General features: G+C 43.8%; 1 protein-coding gene across 2 annotated transcripts in view; it reads left to right on the forward strand.

Annotated features, from left to right (window-relative positions):
* MYOZ1 (myozenin 1) overlaps positions 1-19,121 on the forward strand; it is a 28,970-nt gene extending 9,849 nt beyond the window's left edge. For both annotated transcript variants that reach the window (XM_081006542.1, XM_081006541.1), the window contains 4 exons: positions 2,462-2,643; positions 13,944-14,214; positions 14,801-14,966; positions 18,512-19,121. In XM_081006542.1, coding sequence (XP_080862668.1) covers positions 2,464-2,643; positions 13,944-14,214; positions 14,801-14,966; positions 18,512-18,743 — 849 coding nt within the window. In that variant the 5' untranslated portion in view covers positions 2,462-2,463 and the 3' untranslated portion in view covers positions 18,744-19,121. The remainder of the gene's footprint in view (positions 1-2,461; positions 2,644-13,943; positions 14,215-14,800; positions 14,967-18,511) is intronic.
* The last annotated feature ends 101 nt before the right edge of the window (positions 19,122-19,222 follow it).

Raw genomic sequence — 19,222 nt, forward strand, 5'->3', positions numbered from 1 at the left:
TCTAAATGTCACTTCCGGGATAGCCAGAGGAAATGTCACATTGTACAGATACTTTCTTCCATTGTGGGGCTATCTCTGCTCTCCACATAATACCACCCATTACACGGCCCCTTCCTACCACGTCAAACTTATTGCTTAAGCTTGGCTGGCGATGGCTTCTTTGCTGCTGCTCTTCCTCCTCCTCTCTAGCTCTCAGGTAATCTCACTCCCTTTCTACTTCTTCCTCCTGCAAAATTTTCTCAGCCTCATTCCCTTTATGACCTCCTTTGTCCCTTTCACACCCATTAACTCTGATAGCCTGGATCCAGGGGTCCCACCCTTGCTCTCTCCTCCGTCTACTGTTTGGTATTCCTGTCACTCCAGCTGTTCTGGGCCTGCCAGGGTCCCTCATCCCCTTGGCTCTGGGCTTCCCTGCTCTCTCCTGGCTTGGTCTATCCCTCGTCTTGACTCCTTGTGGTCCTCCACTTGCCCTCCATCCCCACTGCTTCTGGAACGCAACCATGGCCAGCATCCCCTGGTCTTCCACAGGGAGAAAACAACACACAGTTGCTGAGGAAATAGCAGATAACAAAACCTTGTCTGTTATTTCCCCCTTCGTTGGAAGATCATAACAACTGCTTTTGATATGACAACATGTGGCTTTTCTGGTCATACTTCTTACATGAAAGAAACATGACTAGAAAAGGTACCATTGTGTGCATTACATGTACAGTAACAAACTGTTTGCAAGGACACACAATTTGATGTCAATAATGTAGGAATTTTTACAGGGCAAGATTGAGGCTTTTTGTGTGTGTCTTTTTGGTGATTAGTAACAAGATGGTGGCCATTCAAGACCACTATTTGTTTCTTCATTTATTTACTTATTTCACTCATTTCCTTTAGCAATAATACTTGCAAGGTAGTCTACAAACCAAAATAACAATGCTACCAATAAAATAACAATACAACTATAATTGAAATCAAATTAATCAAAAGAAACATACCCACATAGTAATATATGCTTGAGTCAGGAGAAAACATGCACAAAAGTATTGTAAAATAGATGACATCGGTGTTATTTTTCTAGAAAAAGAGGTGTTGAAACTTACAATGAACACTTCCCTCATTCTCTCAGAATGGCAATGGCGCCCACCTGACAGGTGCCAGAACTGAGTTCTGGAGAGTTCCGGCTGAAAAAAAGTCATTAATAACCTATTCAGAATCTATTTAAAAGCAATGAGAGTTCTCACAGAAGGGGATTCAACCATAGCAGAGCTGCTCCTGAAAAATCCTTGCCCCTGTGTCCATTCATCTAATCTTTGCTAAAAATGGGTCAGAGAGCAAGGCCTCAGCAGCTGATTTTAATGGCTGAGGTAAGTTTGTGTTTGCGGAGGAGATCCTTCAAATAACTTTTGAAAGGTTAAAACCAGCACTGAAATGACTCGTTGTTAACCAGCATAGTTGTGGTACAGAATCACTAACTGCCTTGTTCATCTCAGCAAGTTGGAGAGCCAGAGTTTGAACCAACTGCGCTCTCCAAACTGTCTTTAAAAGCAGCTCCACTTGGAAAGCATAATTGTAGCCCAGTCTAGATGTGACCTGTGCACTGTGGAGGCTGGTCCATTTGGGTGAATGGGGGCACTGCTCCATCAGTCTTGCTCTCAGCCAGCTGCTACCTGTTTCTTCCAACCACTCCAAGGGATGGCACCGCCTGTCTGCTTCCTGCTCCTCCTTAGTCTCAGTACCACCTTTATGTAACTCAACAAGGAGGAGTAAGGTGACTAAATCTTGACTGTCATTGGCTCTGGTTCCACCTACTGCAGATTTCTTTAAAAGGCTGTGGGGATCATACCCTGTTAGAAACAACATAGTTTAGGGCAACAACGCAGTTGGTAGGCCGCAAACCTTCAAGCAGTCTCCTCAGGAAGCGAACGCTTGAAACCTAACTGGGCGGTATACCATATACACTCATGATACAGGTGAAATCAAAGTCAGAGTGGACTCGAATGATTTTTATCTGCAAAAAGTATCGAAAACCTGTCACAACAGGCCACTGATAGCTCCATCAGCTGCTCCCTTGGGCTTGGCTGCAATAAAACCTTCACCACTCTGAAAAAGGTCAGCTGCTTGGCACTGTGCAAATGTGTGTTCCCAAGCCTACATTTTGCCAATATAATGGGAATGGAATCAATTAAACAATATTTACAGAAAGGAAAGAAGGGTGTTTACCCCCACCAGCACATGGGGATTCTCTCTTACCTTACAGTCCTACCACCCAGGTCATTTAAGTTCTTCTTACCTATTATTAAATTATCAAGGGCCCATAATTTCCCTTCAGAGAAGGCCAATTCCACCAGTCCTACTTTATAGGCTTTTTGTTTTTTAACTGCTCTGGTTGCACTGGTTTGGAGGAATGAAGAAAGAGGTCAAAATGTAGGTTTCTTGTAGTTGTAACGTTGTCCTTGTTGTACACCTTCAGTCATGCCACAAGAAGGGTCCAAGCTGAACCTGGGGAAGAAGATCAGCATCCCCAGGGACGTGATGCTAGAAGAACTCTCTCTCCTCACCAACAAGGGATCCAAGATGTTCAAACTTCGTCAACTAAGGGTAGAGAAGTTCATATATGAGAACAACCCAGATGTGTTCACCGACAATTCTGTGGTAAGTATAGAAAAGTATAGAAATGTGTGGTCAATTGCATTTGTCCATGGTGATCATAGACGAAAAAGGATACCTAGATGGTTGTATGCTGTCAAAAGTGCCCAAAGGCAGGACCGGCTGTGGTTCTTGGTGAAGTTTGTTTTTGTGCCTATATAAAAGCTGGCCCTAATACAAATACTGATCTTCAAATTAGGTGTATACCTCCATACAAATGCATGGTAGTTAATAATAACTTTTATTTTGGCAGCACTGCTGCTGAATGATTGGATATATTCGGGAGGGGGCATTTGAAATCATTTGGGAAGCAAGATGAGGCCCACAGCTCACCAGAGCGGTTTTGGGTTAGTAGGTTGGATTGAGATATAAGACATTCAAATTCCTGCTGTCAAGCTCATTTGGACAGACTCAAGCTGGTCTGTCCCTCTCATCCTAGCCTATGGTACCTGATCTTTTGAGGACAAAATGGAACAAGGACATCTTGTCTAGAGGATGAGGCAGAAAAGCAGGTCACCTTACTATCTCCCTCGTATATTAATGTTCCAATAATATTGTTTCACCTACTTCTACAAATTGTTTGAAGTTCCAGCAGCAGTCGCTACAGGAGCTATTTCCTTGTGAGGAGAAAGTACTGGAGATGTGTGGCATTTTTTGGTGATATATGTTTATTTATAAATATACAAAATGTGCACAGAGATCCGACAACTGTGTTCCCACATAGGAGTCTAAAACAGTGCAAGGGACCCAAAAGCAAATATAATCTACCTGCTGTCCTGCCCCTGCTAAGAACAGACCCAGATTGCTGCCTGTAGCTGAACTACAAATGATTTCCCTTGCTCTCAGGCAAGGTGCATAGAGCCTAAAGCTAGGCAAGTTATTTTAGCATCTGAGGCAGAAAATCCTGCGAGTGTTTCTCCTTGGGAGTAGAAATACAACAGCAGGAACAATTTGCTGATCTTTCGTGACTCTCAAAATTAGTTGCCCCACTCTGCCAAATGTTAGGGCTGGCACTGCAACTGCAGAGGATGAATACCATCCAGAAGCAAGAAAGCCACATCACTTAAGAACAACAAGAGGGAAAATTTACATCATACATATATATTTTATTATACATTGTTAATATACGTGATGCTATAAAATATTGCTTTTATTCTTGAATTTGACTCACTGTGTTTGAAGTTGCTTTTCGAGGCATACAAAGAGAAGCACATAGGTTATAATGAAGCAAATGACCCTTCCTACCATTTTAAATATAGCCGAAATAGTTTAATAGACCAGGGGTCTGTTTTTCAACCCAAAGGGTTGTAATTCCTTGTGGGGAGCCTTCCAGGGGCTGCATGTCAGGGGGAAATCCAAAGCATGTCCTGGATTCACATGTTGCCCTGTTCTTCATAGTGTGATATCTCATTATATTTCCTAGACCCTCCCTAAGTTTTGCAGTCAAACTAAGGAAGCAAGAGATAGTGGCAGGCAGAGGCAGAGCTTCGCTGCTGCTTCTCAGGCCACTGAATTCCATGTGGCAAGCAAAGAAGGTCCTAGTCTTTCCTCCATATCTAAGTGCTGGGCCTTGGACAAGGGCAGCTTTTTCAAGCTACGTGCCGACCAATAATTGCTGGCCAGTGGCGTAGTGTGCAGGGGCTCAGGGGCAATTGTCTTGGGTGCAACATTGTTAGGGGCGCAAAATTTAAACACCCGGTGCTGCCTCAATACAGCTGTGCGCTTCTGTCGCTGGACTCTGTTGTAAACAGCTTCTCCATGCGAACCAGGAAGTGGCCTTTCCAGACAACAGAACGACTCTCCTCTGTGGCTGCAATCTCTTGGGTGACACAGATGCTGTTAGGCAGTTGAATGCGCATGCATACCCTGTCCATTTCCTTCCCTCCCATCCCCCCTCCGCACCTGCAAGGCCCCGGATGCTGGTAACCCACGCTATGTTGCAGACCGCCCCTGGACTCCCACAGGGCTTTTGGCTCCAGGACAGTGCCAGAGGCTGGAGCTCCTAATTCAGGACCCCCAACACCATGCAGACACCATTAGCGGTGCATGTAGGTCGCAGACATGAAATATGATTGGCTTTATTTTCAATGGCTGTTGTTTTTAGCAATGTTGGGGTGCATACCCTCCAACATTTCCCCAATAAAAATAGGTACGTTCTAAATAAGAATAATAAGAATATTTATACCCTGCCCATATGACTGGGTTGCCCCAGCCACTCTGGGTGGCTTCCAACATATATAAAAACATAATAAAACATCAGACATTAAAAAACTTCACAATACAGGGCTGCCTTCAGATGTCTTCTAAAGGCTGTATAGTTACTTATCTCCTCGGCTCAGGGGTCACATAACTCCATACGCTCCCACATTTCTCCAATGAAAATAGAGACATCCTACCATAGCTTCCCAATATTTCTCCAATGAAAATAGGAACGTTCTAAGGAAAAGCAGGACTTTCCGGGATCAAATCAGAAACCAGAGCAGCTTCTGTAAAGACTGTCCCTGGAAAATAGGGACACCTGGAGGGTGTGGAGAAGGGTTCAGGGTTCAGAATCTTAGGTGGCTTCTCACTCCTGACATAGGAGATGCAGGCAGCAATTCTGTCCCAATGAGCATAGGGAGATTTACTTCTAAATAAACATGTACAGAATTACAACGAAGCACCTCACAGGTTTTATTTTAACTTTTTATAGAAATATTACCTGCACAAGTAAGCGCAGGGTTGCTCATCATCAGCAGTATCGCAGATTCCAGCCGTTAGCGACCCGTGACATGCAAAAAACCCCAGATCCTTGTAGCATTCATTGCTTGTCATGGATCTATTGAGGTTTTCATTACTTTGCCAGCAACTGTGAATAGTGGTTTGAGTACTGGGGAAATGTAGTTCCCAAACAATCTGGCAGGCTATTTGAGGAAAGGCGTTTGACTCCCTTATAACAACTGACTAATTACAGAGGATTTCAGCTTTCATGTACAACACAACATGGATTTGGAGAGGTCTTAACTTCCCCCGTTTCAAACTAAAGGCTCCTTTCTACGAGGGCTGAGGACAGTGACTGAAGGCGAGTGACTGTAACTCCAGACGTGTTGTTAATAACATAGACTGTAAGCATTTTGGGAAGCTCTTCATCAGGGAGGTGGAAATAGAAACACACATGGTGGTCTCAATCATTCCCTTTAGGGCACACTGAAAAGAGCTTCATGGCATCTCCCCAACTCAGCAGGCCTCCTCCCTCAGTGACGTCAGGACCTTGAGATGCCTAGCAGTTCCATCTCCCTGAGGTGGATCGTTTTTCATTGCCTAGTTCTCCTGAAGCACATATAGAAATGCTGGAACTAAAGAGAGCCAAAGTGCCTTGCGGCATCAGGAAAGTTGCCGCTATTGGGACTTCCATGTGAGGCAGCTGAAGGGCACACAAGTGGAGTTCTCTCTCGTTGAAACAGAAGGCTTGGATTGCACCAAACTTGAAGGTGCCCTCTGGGCTAGCCAGGCTATTTGGTGACTAACTCAAGCCACTTTGGGCAAATGTCCAAAGGACATCAGTATGCCAGCCTTTAGTGTGCAGTAGACATGCAGCTCCTGTGCCTTGGGGTTATTTTAGTCCTATATTAAAATGGCATTGAAAGTAACAACAAAAACAAAAGTGAAATGTATGGAAATGCCCTTTCCTGATGTCTGAAGGAACTACTTTTTACGTGAGCTGCACCACGCTTGGCCCTGTGTCCCACTGCAACGAGCACTGTACCTTACAGAACAGCAGTGAGCCATACCACATTGTCACTTTGCCAGGACAAACATTTTTCTAATGCCCCCACCAAACCGTTGCCCTCCCCATCTCTTCTACCTTTGTGTGTGTGTGTAAATAGAATGTGCACACATCTACCTTCTCACTTGTCTTCTTCACTAGATATCTCATACCTCATCTCTACCATTCCATCATTCATCAGCCTCCCAAGCTTGCAGAAATATAGTTGTTTTGCACATATATTGTTTTTTTGTGTGTGTCACAAACATTTCTCCCCTTGGTTTCATGTTCTGTGGATGGAAGTACTCATTTGCTCATTTCCATACCATTTGCCTGTATTCAAGATATTATGAAGGGGGGAAACCTTTCAAGATTCATCAGTATCTCTTATTATTATACCCAGATATTTATTAATGGGGACACCAATTGCACTTCCGGTATTAACCCGAAGAACTGACTTTTTGGCTTTCAAAGAAATAACACTTTAAATAGGGTTTCTGTTCACCTGTCTGTTCAAGAATTAGAACCAGGTGTTATTGGATTGTTGGGGGAATGAGAACTCGGTGTAAGATGATGAACAGTGTGGAAAGAAGAAATGGGTAACATTTCCCTTGCCCTCACACAATGCTAGAACTCAAGAGCCCCTTTCAGCCACTTCATATTAGGGTTAAATAAACATGCAAGGGGGAGCCTTGGGAACCAGCGCATTGTCTGCACCTGCATCACTCTCCCCATAACTCTCTTTGAGCGGGAGGGCAAACCTGTGAACTCAGGAACCTAGGGAACTCTAGGTTCCAAAATGTGGCGGGAGCCCTGACACGATGGCTAGGAGTGTTAGTCGGCAGGTGTAAATTCAGGAAAGACAAAAGTAAGGACTTATTTGCACAATCAATGTATGCAATCCATTGTCCCAAGATGTAGCGAATAGTTTGGATGACTTTTATTATTATATAAATTTGTGAAAGATAGGTCTCGCAACAGCTGTTGTATCCATGATCAATTGGTCCTTCAGTGAATATCTTGGTGAACAGCCCATCATTTTATCCCTTTTCTGTTGCCTCTGAACAAAACATACCTATAGCTATTGCAGACAACACACATCCATATGTCTCACCCCATTATGTCTTCATAATGCCAATATGGGTCATAATCCTGCTGGTGTCCCCCAAAACTAGTCTCTCCCAATCATTTTTCATAATAAATGCATTTTTCTATGTACAAACATCTAAAACAATACCCTTTTTTTCCCTTTGGCTATTTTCTGATTGGCATCGTTCGCTCATGAGTTTGCAGACTTTGCCTAAAGCACAGAGAAGACTCCTCTTTGGACTTTTGTCTCTCCCTTCCACCAAGCCTGGTGTTTGGTTTTGTTAACCCTTCTTCGCTCGGCCTTTTCGAGTCACCATCCAAAGAGTCCCTTCCTAATTGTACTCAGGTGGAGCTCATCTGTCCCCAGAACTCTTGGTTTCTTCTTGAACAGCAGCTCTTGGGTCACATCCACACTAGCTATTTAAAGCACAACACATTGCTCAACAAACTACAGTTCCCAGGATTCTTTCTGGGGCGTGCTTCAAATGTATGGGTGTGTGTGTGTGTGTGTGTGTGTGTGTGTGCAGCTGTAGAAAGGCCCCAGTGGAAGGGAATGTTCCAGTTTAGTGTACCAGATAAGCGTGTCAGATTTCGAGCAGGAAGACCCACGTTTAAATCCCTGCTCAATTTTTTTTTTTTTTTAATAATTTTTATTAAAGTTTAAAACAACATCAAACAAAAAAAAACAGAAAAACTCACATAAAAATAATACAAAACTTAACAATAAAAACACAAAACACAACACTTAAAAACAAACTCTCTTTTCCATTTCCAATTTTACATGACTTATTTTCTAGACTTCCTCGAACCTCCCTCCTTTGTATTCCAGTCCACTTTGTTTGTTCAGCAGTTTCTTTTCCACTTTTTTTAATCCCAATCTTTAATTTAGTAAAATGTTAAAATATATAACTTCAATTTTTTTAAACCTAGTCCTTAGTCTTAATATCATATAACTTTAAAGTTTTCCCTTTTAATATCAAATTTCCATAACTTTAACCTGTGCAGCTGGAAACCACTTGTTTTCAGTCCAACATCACTCTAACATTCCTTAATTTTGCAGTGTTTCTGAAGATAGTCTTTGAATTTCTTCCAGTCTTCCTCCATCGACTCTTCTCCCTGGTCACGGATTCTACCAGTCATTTCAGCCAGTTCCATATAGTCCATAAGTTTCATCTGCCATTCCTCCAGCGTGGGAAGTTCTTGTGTCTTCCAATACTTTGCGATGAGTATTCTTGCTGCTGTTGTTGCATACATAAAGAAAGTTCTATCCTTTTTTAACACCATTTGGCCGACTATGCCCAGGAGAAAGGCCTCTGGTTTCTTAGGGAAGGTATACTTAAATACCTTTTTTAATTCATTATATATCATTTCCCAGAAAACCTTAATCTTTGGGCACGTCCACCAAAGGTGAAAAAATGTACCTTCAATTTCTTTACATTTCCAACATTTGTTATCGGGCAAGTGATAGATTTTCGCAAGCTTGACTGGGGTTATGTACCACCTGTATATCATTTTCATAATATTCTCTCTTAAGGCATTACATGCCGTAAATTTCATACCTGTGGTCCATAACTGTTCCCAGTCAGCAAACATAATGTTATGTCCTACGTCCTGTGCCCATTTAATCATAGCCGATTTTACCGTTTCATCTTGAGTATTCCATTTCAGCAGCAAGTTATACATTCTTGACAAATTCTTAGTATTGGGTTCTAACAATTCTGTTTCTAATTTTTGTTTTTCCACCTGGAAGCCAATTTTCCTGTCTAAATCCCTGCTCAATTATGCAGCTCTGGGGCAGTCACCAGCTCTCAGACTATCCTACTAACATAGTAGTTGCAGACCCTCCAAGTGTCCCTATTTTCCAGGGGCAGTCCTGGATTTACAGAAGCCAGTTTCTGATATGATCCCGGAATGTCCCGCTTTCCCTTAGGATGTCCCTATTTTAATCAGAGAAATGTTGGAGGGTATGAAGACATCTGAAGGCAACCCTGTATAAGGAAGTGGGGTTTTTTAATGTTTAATTATTCATTATGTTTTTATATCTGTTGGCAGTCCCCCCCCCCAGAGTGGCTGGGGCAGCCCGATGGGCGGCGGGGGTATTATTATTATAATTATTATTATTAATAATAATAATAATATACTATTATTGAATCAACCATCTCTATTTTCATTGGAGAAATGCTGGAGGGTATGCAAGCAAAGAATATGTTCTTTTAAATATCCCACAGGCCAGAAACTAAACAACTGTTTCAAGGGCGGGTGAACAGGACTGCGTCCATACAAAGATGCAGAGAACAAAATTAAGGAAGTTGTTTACCAAGCCATATACAGTATATCTCACTGAATGAGACCTCCATCTACCATATGATATACCCAATGACTTAGGAGCAGAATTATGTGGGCATCTCCATTTGTTTGATCACCGCCATCCTTCCATATATTTTGATCCTCTCGTGACAAGGCTGGTAAACTTGTCACCCTTCAAATAGACTTCACCTTCCATCCTCCTTGACCACTGGCCATGCTGACTGATGCTGCTCTGTCCCCTTTTTTGGTAGGAATATGTGGTCAAAAGAGTTTCTTTACTATGTACCTTGGAATTAGGATTGTTGTGTATGGGACGTTTTGTGATTGGGCTAGACAGAGGCTACAGTATTGATGTTATTGTGCAGCTAAGTTAGATCAGTGCCCAGGGATTTCCTCTTCTTCACTCTTATCTTCCCACATCCCCTGCTCAGTCTGGCTTTCCATTCTCCTTGTTGAAGGCAACCACCAAACTTTTGAGCTGTCTGTAGAAAATCCAGGTGGTGCATGACTGGATCTCAGTAACTGAAATGCACTGGATGCATCTCGCTGCATGCACACTTTTTATTTTGTACTGCAAGCACCACTAAATACCACTAAATATGCAGTTTACATGCATGAGATTGTTTCAAATTGTGGGCGTAGCCATTCTTAGAACAGCTCAGCATTTCAGAGGATCAATTGTGGCTTTGTTAAGAGTGGGTGCTTTTTGCTAGCTCCTTTTGCTGGATAATGGGATGCAGGTGGCGCTGTGGGTTAAACCACAGAGCCTAGGGCTTGCCGATCAGAAGGTCGGAGATTCGAATCCCCACAACAGGGTGAGCTCCCGTTGCTCGGTCCTAGCTCCTGCCAACCTAGCAGTTCGAAAGCACGTTAAAGTGCAAGTAGATAAATAGGTACCACTCCTGCAGGAAGGTAAACAGTGTTTCCGTGCGCTGCTCTGGTTCGCCAGAAGCGGCTCAGTCATGCTGGCCACATGACCCGGAAGCTGTATGCCGGCTCCCTCGGCCACTAAAGCGAGATGAGCACCGCAACCCCAGAGTCGGTAACGACTGGACCTAATGGTCAGGGGTCCCTTTACCTTTACCTTTGCTGGATAAACACAAGGCTGGGGCGCCCACAATTTTGGTAAGCGCTCACAGGGACTTTAGCCTGGCAGAAGAGGAAGCAGATGCGAGGGAGGGAAGCAGCCCAGATGGTTGTTGGCGGCTGGAGTTTAGTGAGAAGCTGTGTTGAGGAATTGCCCACCTGCAGACGTAGGCATCATCGTCACATGCTCACCCTTCAAGCAGTCTGGCCTCCTGAACTCAGAAACCAGTTGCGGATTTCAGTTCGCATTTGTGCCGCTCCATGCTTCCCTGTTTAGTACGGGAACAGACAGCCCTACCAGCCACAGCCTCCAGCTCCAGGCAGCATCAGAGATGAAACCTTCCATGACTCAGATTCTCTTCCTCTTTTCCTCTCTCCCCCTCTCAACCCCCAATCCCATATTCCCTAACATTCAGAGGGAATTCATTCTCCTTGTTCTTAAAATGGGAAATTTATATAGGCAAGGGAAGGAGATTCCCCAGAGCTCTGTCAGTTTAGTTTGCTGATGGCTCTGTGCCCAGACTGCAGATTGGATGACCTGCCGTGAAGCCCTGGCGACTGCAGCTGAATACATGGAGTGGAGTGTTAGATAATTCTACACTCAGCCTTGTGGGGTTTTCACTTCTTCTCTCCTATATTTAGCTGACCGAACAGCTGGCCTTGGAAGCCTGTTTACAGCCTGGAAAGCTTCTCATCACCAAACAGTGCTGCATGTAACAAGCAAGCAAAGTGCTTGACCCTTTAAAAAAAACCAATGTGGGGTTTTGCTAGGATCCCTCAGAGGTGATTTTGCAGGTGGACCCAGCGGGCCTTGCAATTCTGCAACCGTGTGCCTTTGCTCAACAGAACCTGTGTAGTTGCTGTTATCTCTCTGTTTTATGATTTGCACAGGCTGCCTATGTGATTCCTTAATTTCCCCCCGCAAAATGTATTTAGTGAAGGCAAATAGCTGGATAATATGAACATCATCTAGTTAGTGCACAGATTGCCTGTTGTTGGCAAAAGTCAAAATGACTTGCGGGGATTAGCTACATGGAGAAGGAAAAAAACCTGCAGGAAAAAACGCCCGACAAATCTGCACGCAGATGGCATAGCAGAGGTGTTTGTTTTTAATCATGGGGTGAAGAAGGGCACCCTGCTGATCAACCTCTCTCCATGCTATTTCTACAATTTTAAGAATTGGTGGAGGAGGTTCCCTTAGATGTCAATTAAGCTACCAACCAATCAATGTCATACACGTATGGATTTTCTTCCCATACCCAACTCTAAGTTTGTAGGTAAACTTGACTAAGTCAAGTTTAAAATTGCAGGTTGTTGTTGTTTAGTCGTTTAGTCGTGTCCGACTCTTCGTGACCCCATGGACCAGAGCATGCCAGGCACTCCTGTCTTCCACTGCCTCCCGCAGTTTGGTCAGACTCATGTTTGTAGCTTCAAGAACACTGTCCAGCCATTTCGTCCTCTGTCGTCCCCTTCTTCTTGTGCCCTCCATCTTTCCCAACATCAGGGTCTTTTCCAGGGAGACTTCTCTTCTCATGAGGTGGCCAAAGTATTGGAGCCTCAGCTTCACGATCTGTCCTTCCAGTGAGCACTCAGGGCTGATTTCCTTGCGAATGGATAGGTTTGATCTTCTTGCAGTCCATGGGACTCTCAAGAGTCTCCTCCAGCACCATAATACAAAAGCATCAATTCTTCGGCGATCAGCCTTCTTTATGGTCCAGCTCTCACTTCCATACATCACTACCGGGAAAACCATGGCTTTAACTACACGGACCTTTGTTGGCAAGGTGATGTCTCTGCTTTTTAAGATGCTGTCTAGGTTTGCCATCGCCTTTCTCCCAAGGATCAGGCGTCTTTTAATTTCGTGACTGCTGTCACCATCTGCAGTGATCATGGAGCCCAAGAAAGTAAAATCTCTCACTGCCTCCATTTCTTCCCAAAAATTGCAGGTAGGCTTGGTAATTTTTGTTCCTTTTCTAGCAGGTCTCCTCCTGCTGCTATGCATTGTTTGTGTCTTAGTTGTGCCTTTTACCGCCCATTACATCTTGAGTGCCACCCTAGTATTGCATCAAGGGGCACTTTGTCCTAACAATCTAGTTCTCAGAACCTAAATTATTATTATTTTTTAATTATCATTATTATTATCAATTAAATTTGTATCATCTGAATATCACAGGGTGGTTTACAATGTAAGTAAACCTAGCAAAGATACAGAGACTCTTACCAGCGGCAATTCTCACTATTGCACCTTTCTAATATTTTGTTTTATCTAAAGATTTTATATGCTGCTTAACTACAACACTCTCTAAGCGGTTTACAAAGATAACCTTGAGGCCACCCAACCATCCCTGCCAACGCATGTACACCTATGGCATAACTGCTCACAGGGTGGATTTGATTTAAATCAAATAAATTTAAATCACGATTTAAATCACTAGCTAGTAAGACTTGATTTAAATAATTTTTTACAGAAAGACTCATTCTTTCTGGTATAATCTTGATATTTACAACCAGATTAAGGTTTCATTTTTGGAATAATAAATTTTCAGAGTAGTTTTTACAGTTATATAAAAATTACTGATTTGGTTATACTATTAGAAATACATAGACTGATAATTATGAAATTATTGGGAGGTTTAATAAGTTAACTGTTTATCATTGAACAACTTTTCTGCTGTACTTCATTGGAAGGAGAGAAAAACAATCATTTCCTTAATAACAATTTAAACAATTTATTTAACTAAAGCAATAACATTATAGCATATGTATCCATGTTTGTTAACTGATGTGGTTAAGCAATTAAAAAAAAAAAAGCTAGACTGAGTTTTAGCACATATGAACAACTTGAACAAATCCCTATTTCCTGATGAATAGTATTTGGACTATAATGTAACTTAAATAGAAAACTTTCTTTAGAAAATCCAATTTACATTAAAAAAAATTGGATTGATTTTTGTTAGCTGGAAATAGGTGTAATGAATCGTCACCTTGACATTCACACTTCTTTCTTTCTTTCTTTCTTTCTTTCTTTCTTTCTTTCTTTCTTTCTTTCCTCTCTCTCTCTCCCCCTCTTCCCTTCCAGGATCATTTTCAGAGATTCATCCCATCTGGGGGACACTACGGAGTTGATTCTCACGGTTATTCACACAGTGGTGGGAGGATGGTGGGCGGTGTAACTGTAGGGCAATATGGATCCAGTAAACTTCAATACCCTCCTGCTCCTCCTCCAAAGCCTGGGAGCAAAGGTGGAGCTGGAGGAACAGGAGGAACAGGAGGAGGCCACACCGAGGGATCTGCCGGCACAGGAGGAGGCGGGGATGGTAGCGGAGGAAGTGACACCACTGGCGGGAAAGGCAAGTACCTGTGAGCACATACACACACACATACAAGTTTAAGCGAGGAAAGATGCCAGGGTTTTGGGGCTATTGCTCCAGAGATCGAAATACGTGTTTCAGTTGAGCAAGAAGCAATCCACATCCTGCCTTTTGCATTATCTTTCCCAAAATCTGGATACCCCTGACAGTCATAAAACATTCAATTGTTTATGCTTCCTGGTCCATTTCAGCACCATGGAAAGACTATGGTATAAAAAATAAAATTATTATTATTATTATTATTATTATTATTATTATTATTACAGTATTATTATTCCTACTACTAACTTATTCCAGCTGCATCCAAATAAATGACAATGTGGCACTCTGGTAAATTCACGCAGAATGGCACAACTTGCGTAATTTATTCTGAATGGAGGCTTCCTGATTCTTTGGTACAGAATTTGGATTTTGTTTGAAGCAACCTACTGTCACCTTTTGACTTTATAATTCATAACATTTATCTGCCCCACTGGCATTCTTTTATGTGTTCCTCTGTTTTGCCTTTAAAAAATGACCTAAATAATCTGTTGTTGTTGTTGTTGTTGTTGTTGTTGTATTTCAGGTGACAGCAAAGGTGGAAGTGGGAAACATGTCTCCATTTTTAAGACCTACATCTCTCCATGGGAAAGAGCTCTAGGCATGACCCCACAAGAGAAAAGTGAATTCACAATTGACCTCCTTTCTTATGGCTCCAAAGCAGACCTCTGCCATTATAAATCTTTCAACAGGTAAGGGGAAACTTTTGATATATTGGTGGAGGCTGACAGTGGATGGTAAGTAAGATTATTGTGAGTTAAACGGAAAATGGATTTGATCTGGAGCTTCAGCAAAAGGAAGTAAGACCCTCGTATTAGGAAAAAGACCCTTTCCCCTTAAATGCAAGGGAGATGAGCTCTTTGGTTATTAGGGAAGCTGTGAGTACAAGACAAAATAGCCAAGGTCTGTCGATACTGGAAGTCCCTGTTTCCTGCTAAGACTGAAACAGGCTCCGGTTCCACCCATTGTGAGAAGCCAAGGGGTAGACCTGAACCCCATGCAAAATGGCATTTTGGTTTCTTCCAAATCGATGATCCTATAAACTGTGAAGGGCTGAGCAGAGAAGATGCAGAGAGTACACACACGAAGAAAGATGGAAACTGACAGAGAGTTGTTGCGAGGAAAACTGCGCGACAAAGTGGCAGGGGAGGGGAGGGTACGTTGAATGTGGACAGTGCAACAGCGGGGAAAGATATTTGATTGTTTGTTTATTCAGTTTCTATACTGCCTTTCATCTGGGGATCACAGGGCTGATTACAGAGGCGTACTTGGGGGGGGCGCACACGAAACTGGCCTCCACTGGGGGCGTAGGCCCAGGCCCCCCTCCAAGGAGTCACCTATCAGACTGTGGAGAGTGTGACGCATATGTGTGTGTGCTGTTGTGGCAAGATCAAACACAAGATAAGGTTCCCGTTTGTCTCACACTGTGGCACAAAGGCGTGTGGTAAAGTGATTTTTTTAAGGGAGAGAGTGCCGATACAGCCCCTTGCCAAGGTTGCAAAAGACCCTAGGTACACCTCTGGTGGTTAACAGTATAAAAACACAAAAATACGTAACATAAAGGTAAAGGTAAAGGGACCCCTGACCATTAGGTCCAGTCGTGGCCGACTCTGGGGTTGCAGCGCTCATCTCGCTTTATTGGCCGGCGTACAGCTTCCGGGTCATGTGACCAGCATGACAAAGCCGCTTCTGGCGAACCAGAGCAGCGCACGGAAACGCCGTTTACCTTCCCGCCAGAGCAGTACCTATTTATCTACTTGCGCTTTGATGTGCTTTCAAACTGCTAGGTTGGCAGGAGCAGGGACCGAGCAACGGGAGCTCACCCTGTCGCAGGGATTCGAACCGCCGACCTTCTGATCAGCAAGCCCTAGGCTCTGTGGTTTAACCCACAGCGCCACCTGCGTCCCAACATAAAGGTAAAGGGACCCCTGACCATTAGGTCCAGTCGTGACCGACTCTGGGGTTGCTGCGCTCAACCACCACAAACAGTTTAATTAGACAAAGGGGAAGATGAAGTCCCCCCCCCCAAAAAAAAACAAAGGCGCCAAGCGACTTTCCCTTGGGAGAGCATTGTGAGGCGTTGCTTTTCCTCAATTAACCAGAAGCAGAATTAAAACAATGATTCCACAGGGCACGATACTATGTTATATTATCTGGCAAGGCTTTTCCGCTTGACCAAGATCCTTCTATCATGTGCAAAAAGGTAAACGTACCCCTGCCCGTACGGGCCAGTCGTGTCCGACTCTAGGGTTGCGCGCTCATCTCGCTCAAGAGGCCGGGAGCCAGCGCTGTCCGAAGACACTTCCGGGTCACGTGGCCAACGTGACGAAGCTGCATCTGGCGAGCCTGCACCAGCACAGCACACGGAAACGCCGTTTACCTTCCCGCTATAAAGCGGTCCCTATTTATCTACTTGCACTTAGGGGTGCTTTCAAACTGCTAGGTGGGCAGGAGCTGGGACCGAATGGCGGGAGCTCACCCCGCCGCGGGGATTCGAACCGCCGACCTTACGATCAGCAAGTCCTAGGCACTGAGGTTTTAACTACAGCGCCACCCGCGTCCCACTCTATCATGTGTACTCAGAAGTAATTCCCATTCAGAAGAAGTCCTCTGCTTCTCCCTTCCAGTTTCAACCTCTAGTTGCTTTCTGTTCAGCACCGTACAGCAGTAGTAATTAATTGCCCACAAAGCATTTGTTTCCCTTTTTCATGGGGCAGGGGAGGCTTTCATTTCTATGTAATTAAGGGGAAGCTCATCACTGCACACATCTTGAGCGACCTAGAAAGCAATGAGAGAGGAACTCAATGAGGACACTTCTAATGAAAGGTACAGTAGCCCTGAAAGGCCTCAACAGCACTTTGCCAATTCAGACCGGTCTTGAAAGACCTACATTGGCTCCCAGTACATTTCCGAGCACAATTCAAAGTGCTGGTGTTGACCTTTAAAGCCCTAAACGGCCTCGGCCCAGTATACCTGAAGGAGCATCTCCACCCCCATCGTTCTGCCCGGACGCTGAGGTCCAGCGCCGAGGGCCTTCTGGCAGTTCCCTCACTGCGAGAAGCAAAGCTATAGGGAACCAGGCAGAGGGCCTTCTCGGTAGTGGCACCCACCCTGTGGAACGCCCTCCCATCAGATGTCAAAGTGATAAACAACTACCTGACATTCAGAAGACATCTTAAGGCAGCCCTGTTCAGGGAAGTTTTTAATGTGTGATATTTTAGTGTATTTTTGGTTTCTATGGAAGCTGCCCAGAGTGGCTGGGGAAACCCAGCCAGATGGGTGGGGTACAAATTATAAATTATTATTATATTATTATTATCAGACTAGACCAGCTGGTGCCACAACTGCATTTTAAGTGGGGGGAAGTTTGCCATGAATTGGGTCTGTAAAAAGATAGCAGGACCACAGAGAGAGAGAGAGACACAAAAAGACTGGAATGCTAAGGGTTGACAATAGCATCATCAGACTTCTCTGTAAAAGGTGAGTGAATGAAGGGGCAAATCAGTTTATATTTGTTACAAAGCTCTGGTCTTCTAGGATGCAGTCATGTAGAAGATATGGGGTAAGCCAGACTGGTGTTCTACTGGGCACAACCACCTTCCCTTTTAAATAAAATTCTGATTGTTTGACATTATGATCAAACACAATCTGTATTGTGACGTTATTATTTTCTGATTATTGTTTTCTTCAACACTTTGAGATGAAGCCTGCAAACCCGGTCTCAATACATTTATTAACAAAGATTTTGTCTCCATGTTGATTTGTTCATACTTCCCTATTTTGGAATGTCTTTTTTGTCTTCTTTTTTTGGTAGTGTGGAACAGAGAAGGGGTTTTTCTGCCCACCGTGTCTCCATTCCAAATCACCCTATTATGCGTAGCTGTTTCTCATTCCCCTGCCCTTCCTTTCCTTTCCAGGGTTCAGACGTGTTTTGCTTTGGATAGCTGGAAAATAAAGCTAAGCATCTTCATTATCAAAGTAGTGGCTGGGTTGGCTTTGTCCCCGGGTCACGTATAGCTAGGGCAGGCATAGGCAAACTCCAGCCCTCCAGTTGTTTGGGACTATAATTCCCATCATCCCTGACCACTGGTCCTGTTAGCTAAGGATGATGGGAATTGTAGTCCCAAACATCTGGAGGGCCAGAGTTTACCTATGCCTGAGCTACGGCTTCCCTATGCACTGAACTGTCCCTGGTGCTGAGGCCAAAACCTTGATTGCCAATTCTACTTCTCCCTAGGACTGCAATGCCGTATGGGGGATATGAGAAGGCAGCCAAGCTGATGACCTTCCAAATGCCCGAATTTGATGCTGGCCCTTTGGTACCCGAACCTATCATTGTGTGCAACCAAGAAGTCACCAATAGACCATCTTTCAACAGAACCCCGGTACCCTGGCTGGGGTCTGGAGAGCCTACTGAATACACCATTGAAGTGAACGTGCCAGTTGCAGGTGAAACAGAAGAATTATAGAACCTTCCTTTCCCGCCCCATCCTTTCTGCATCTGCCCACATGCAAGTCTGTTACAAGGAGCTGAAAAATGCACTTCCAGTCCCAGAGATTCCTAATCTTTGTCCTTAGAACAGCCAAGTTCCCACTAGGTTCTCAAATGTATCTTTGCTGTGGTATTTATCCATATCAGAGGTAGAAGAAGGAAAGCACTAAAGTAGGAAAGAAGAAAGAGAGATGGTGTGGGGAGGGGGAGATAAATGACTTATATATCTGCCCTCCAAAACAAAACAAAGGGACAGTCTTGGAATGTTTAAGCTGCCTGCCTGCTCTGTACCGGGTTTGATCCTGTTTTATCATTTGGCAAAAACAAATAAAGCATCTAGAAAGAAAGAAGACAAGACTCTCTAATCTTTGTTTCATGTTCACAGTTTATTTAAAACATCCACATCCTATTTTACATTGCGGGGGTGGGGGGGAATCTAACAGGGCACAAAGAACT

The sequence above is a fragment of the Podarcis pityusensis genome (genome assembly GCF_964106645.2).
Source record: "Podarcis pityusensis genome assembly, chromosome: 5".
In the NCBI taxonomy this organism is placed as follows: Eukaryota; Metazoa; Chordata; class Lepidosauria; order Squamata; family Lacertidae; genus Podarcis; species Podarcis pityusensis.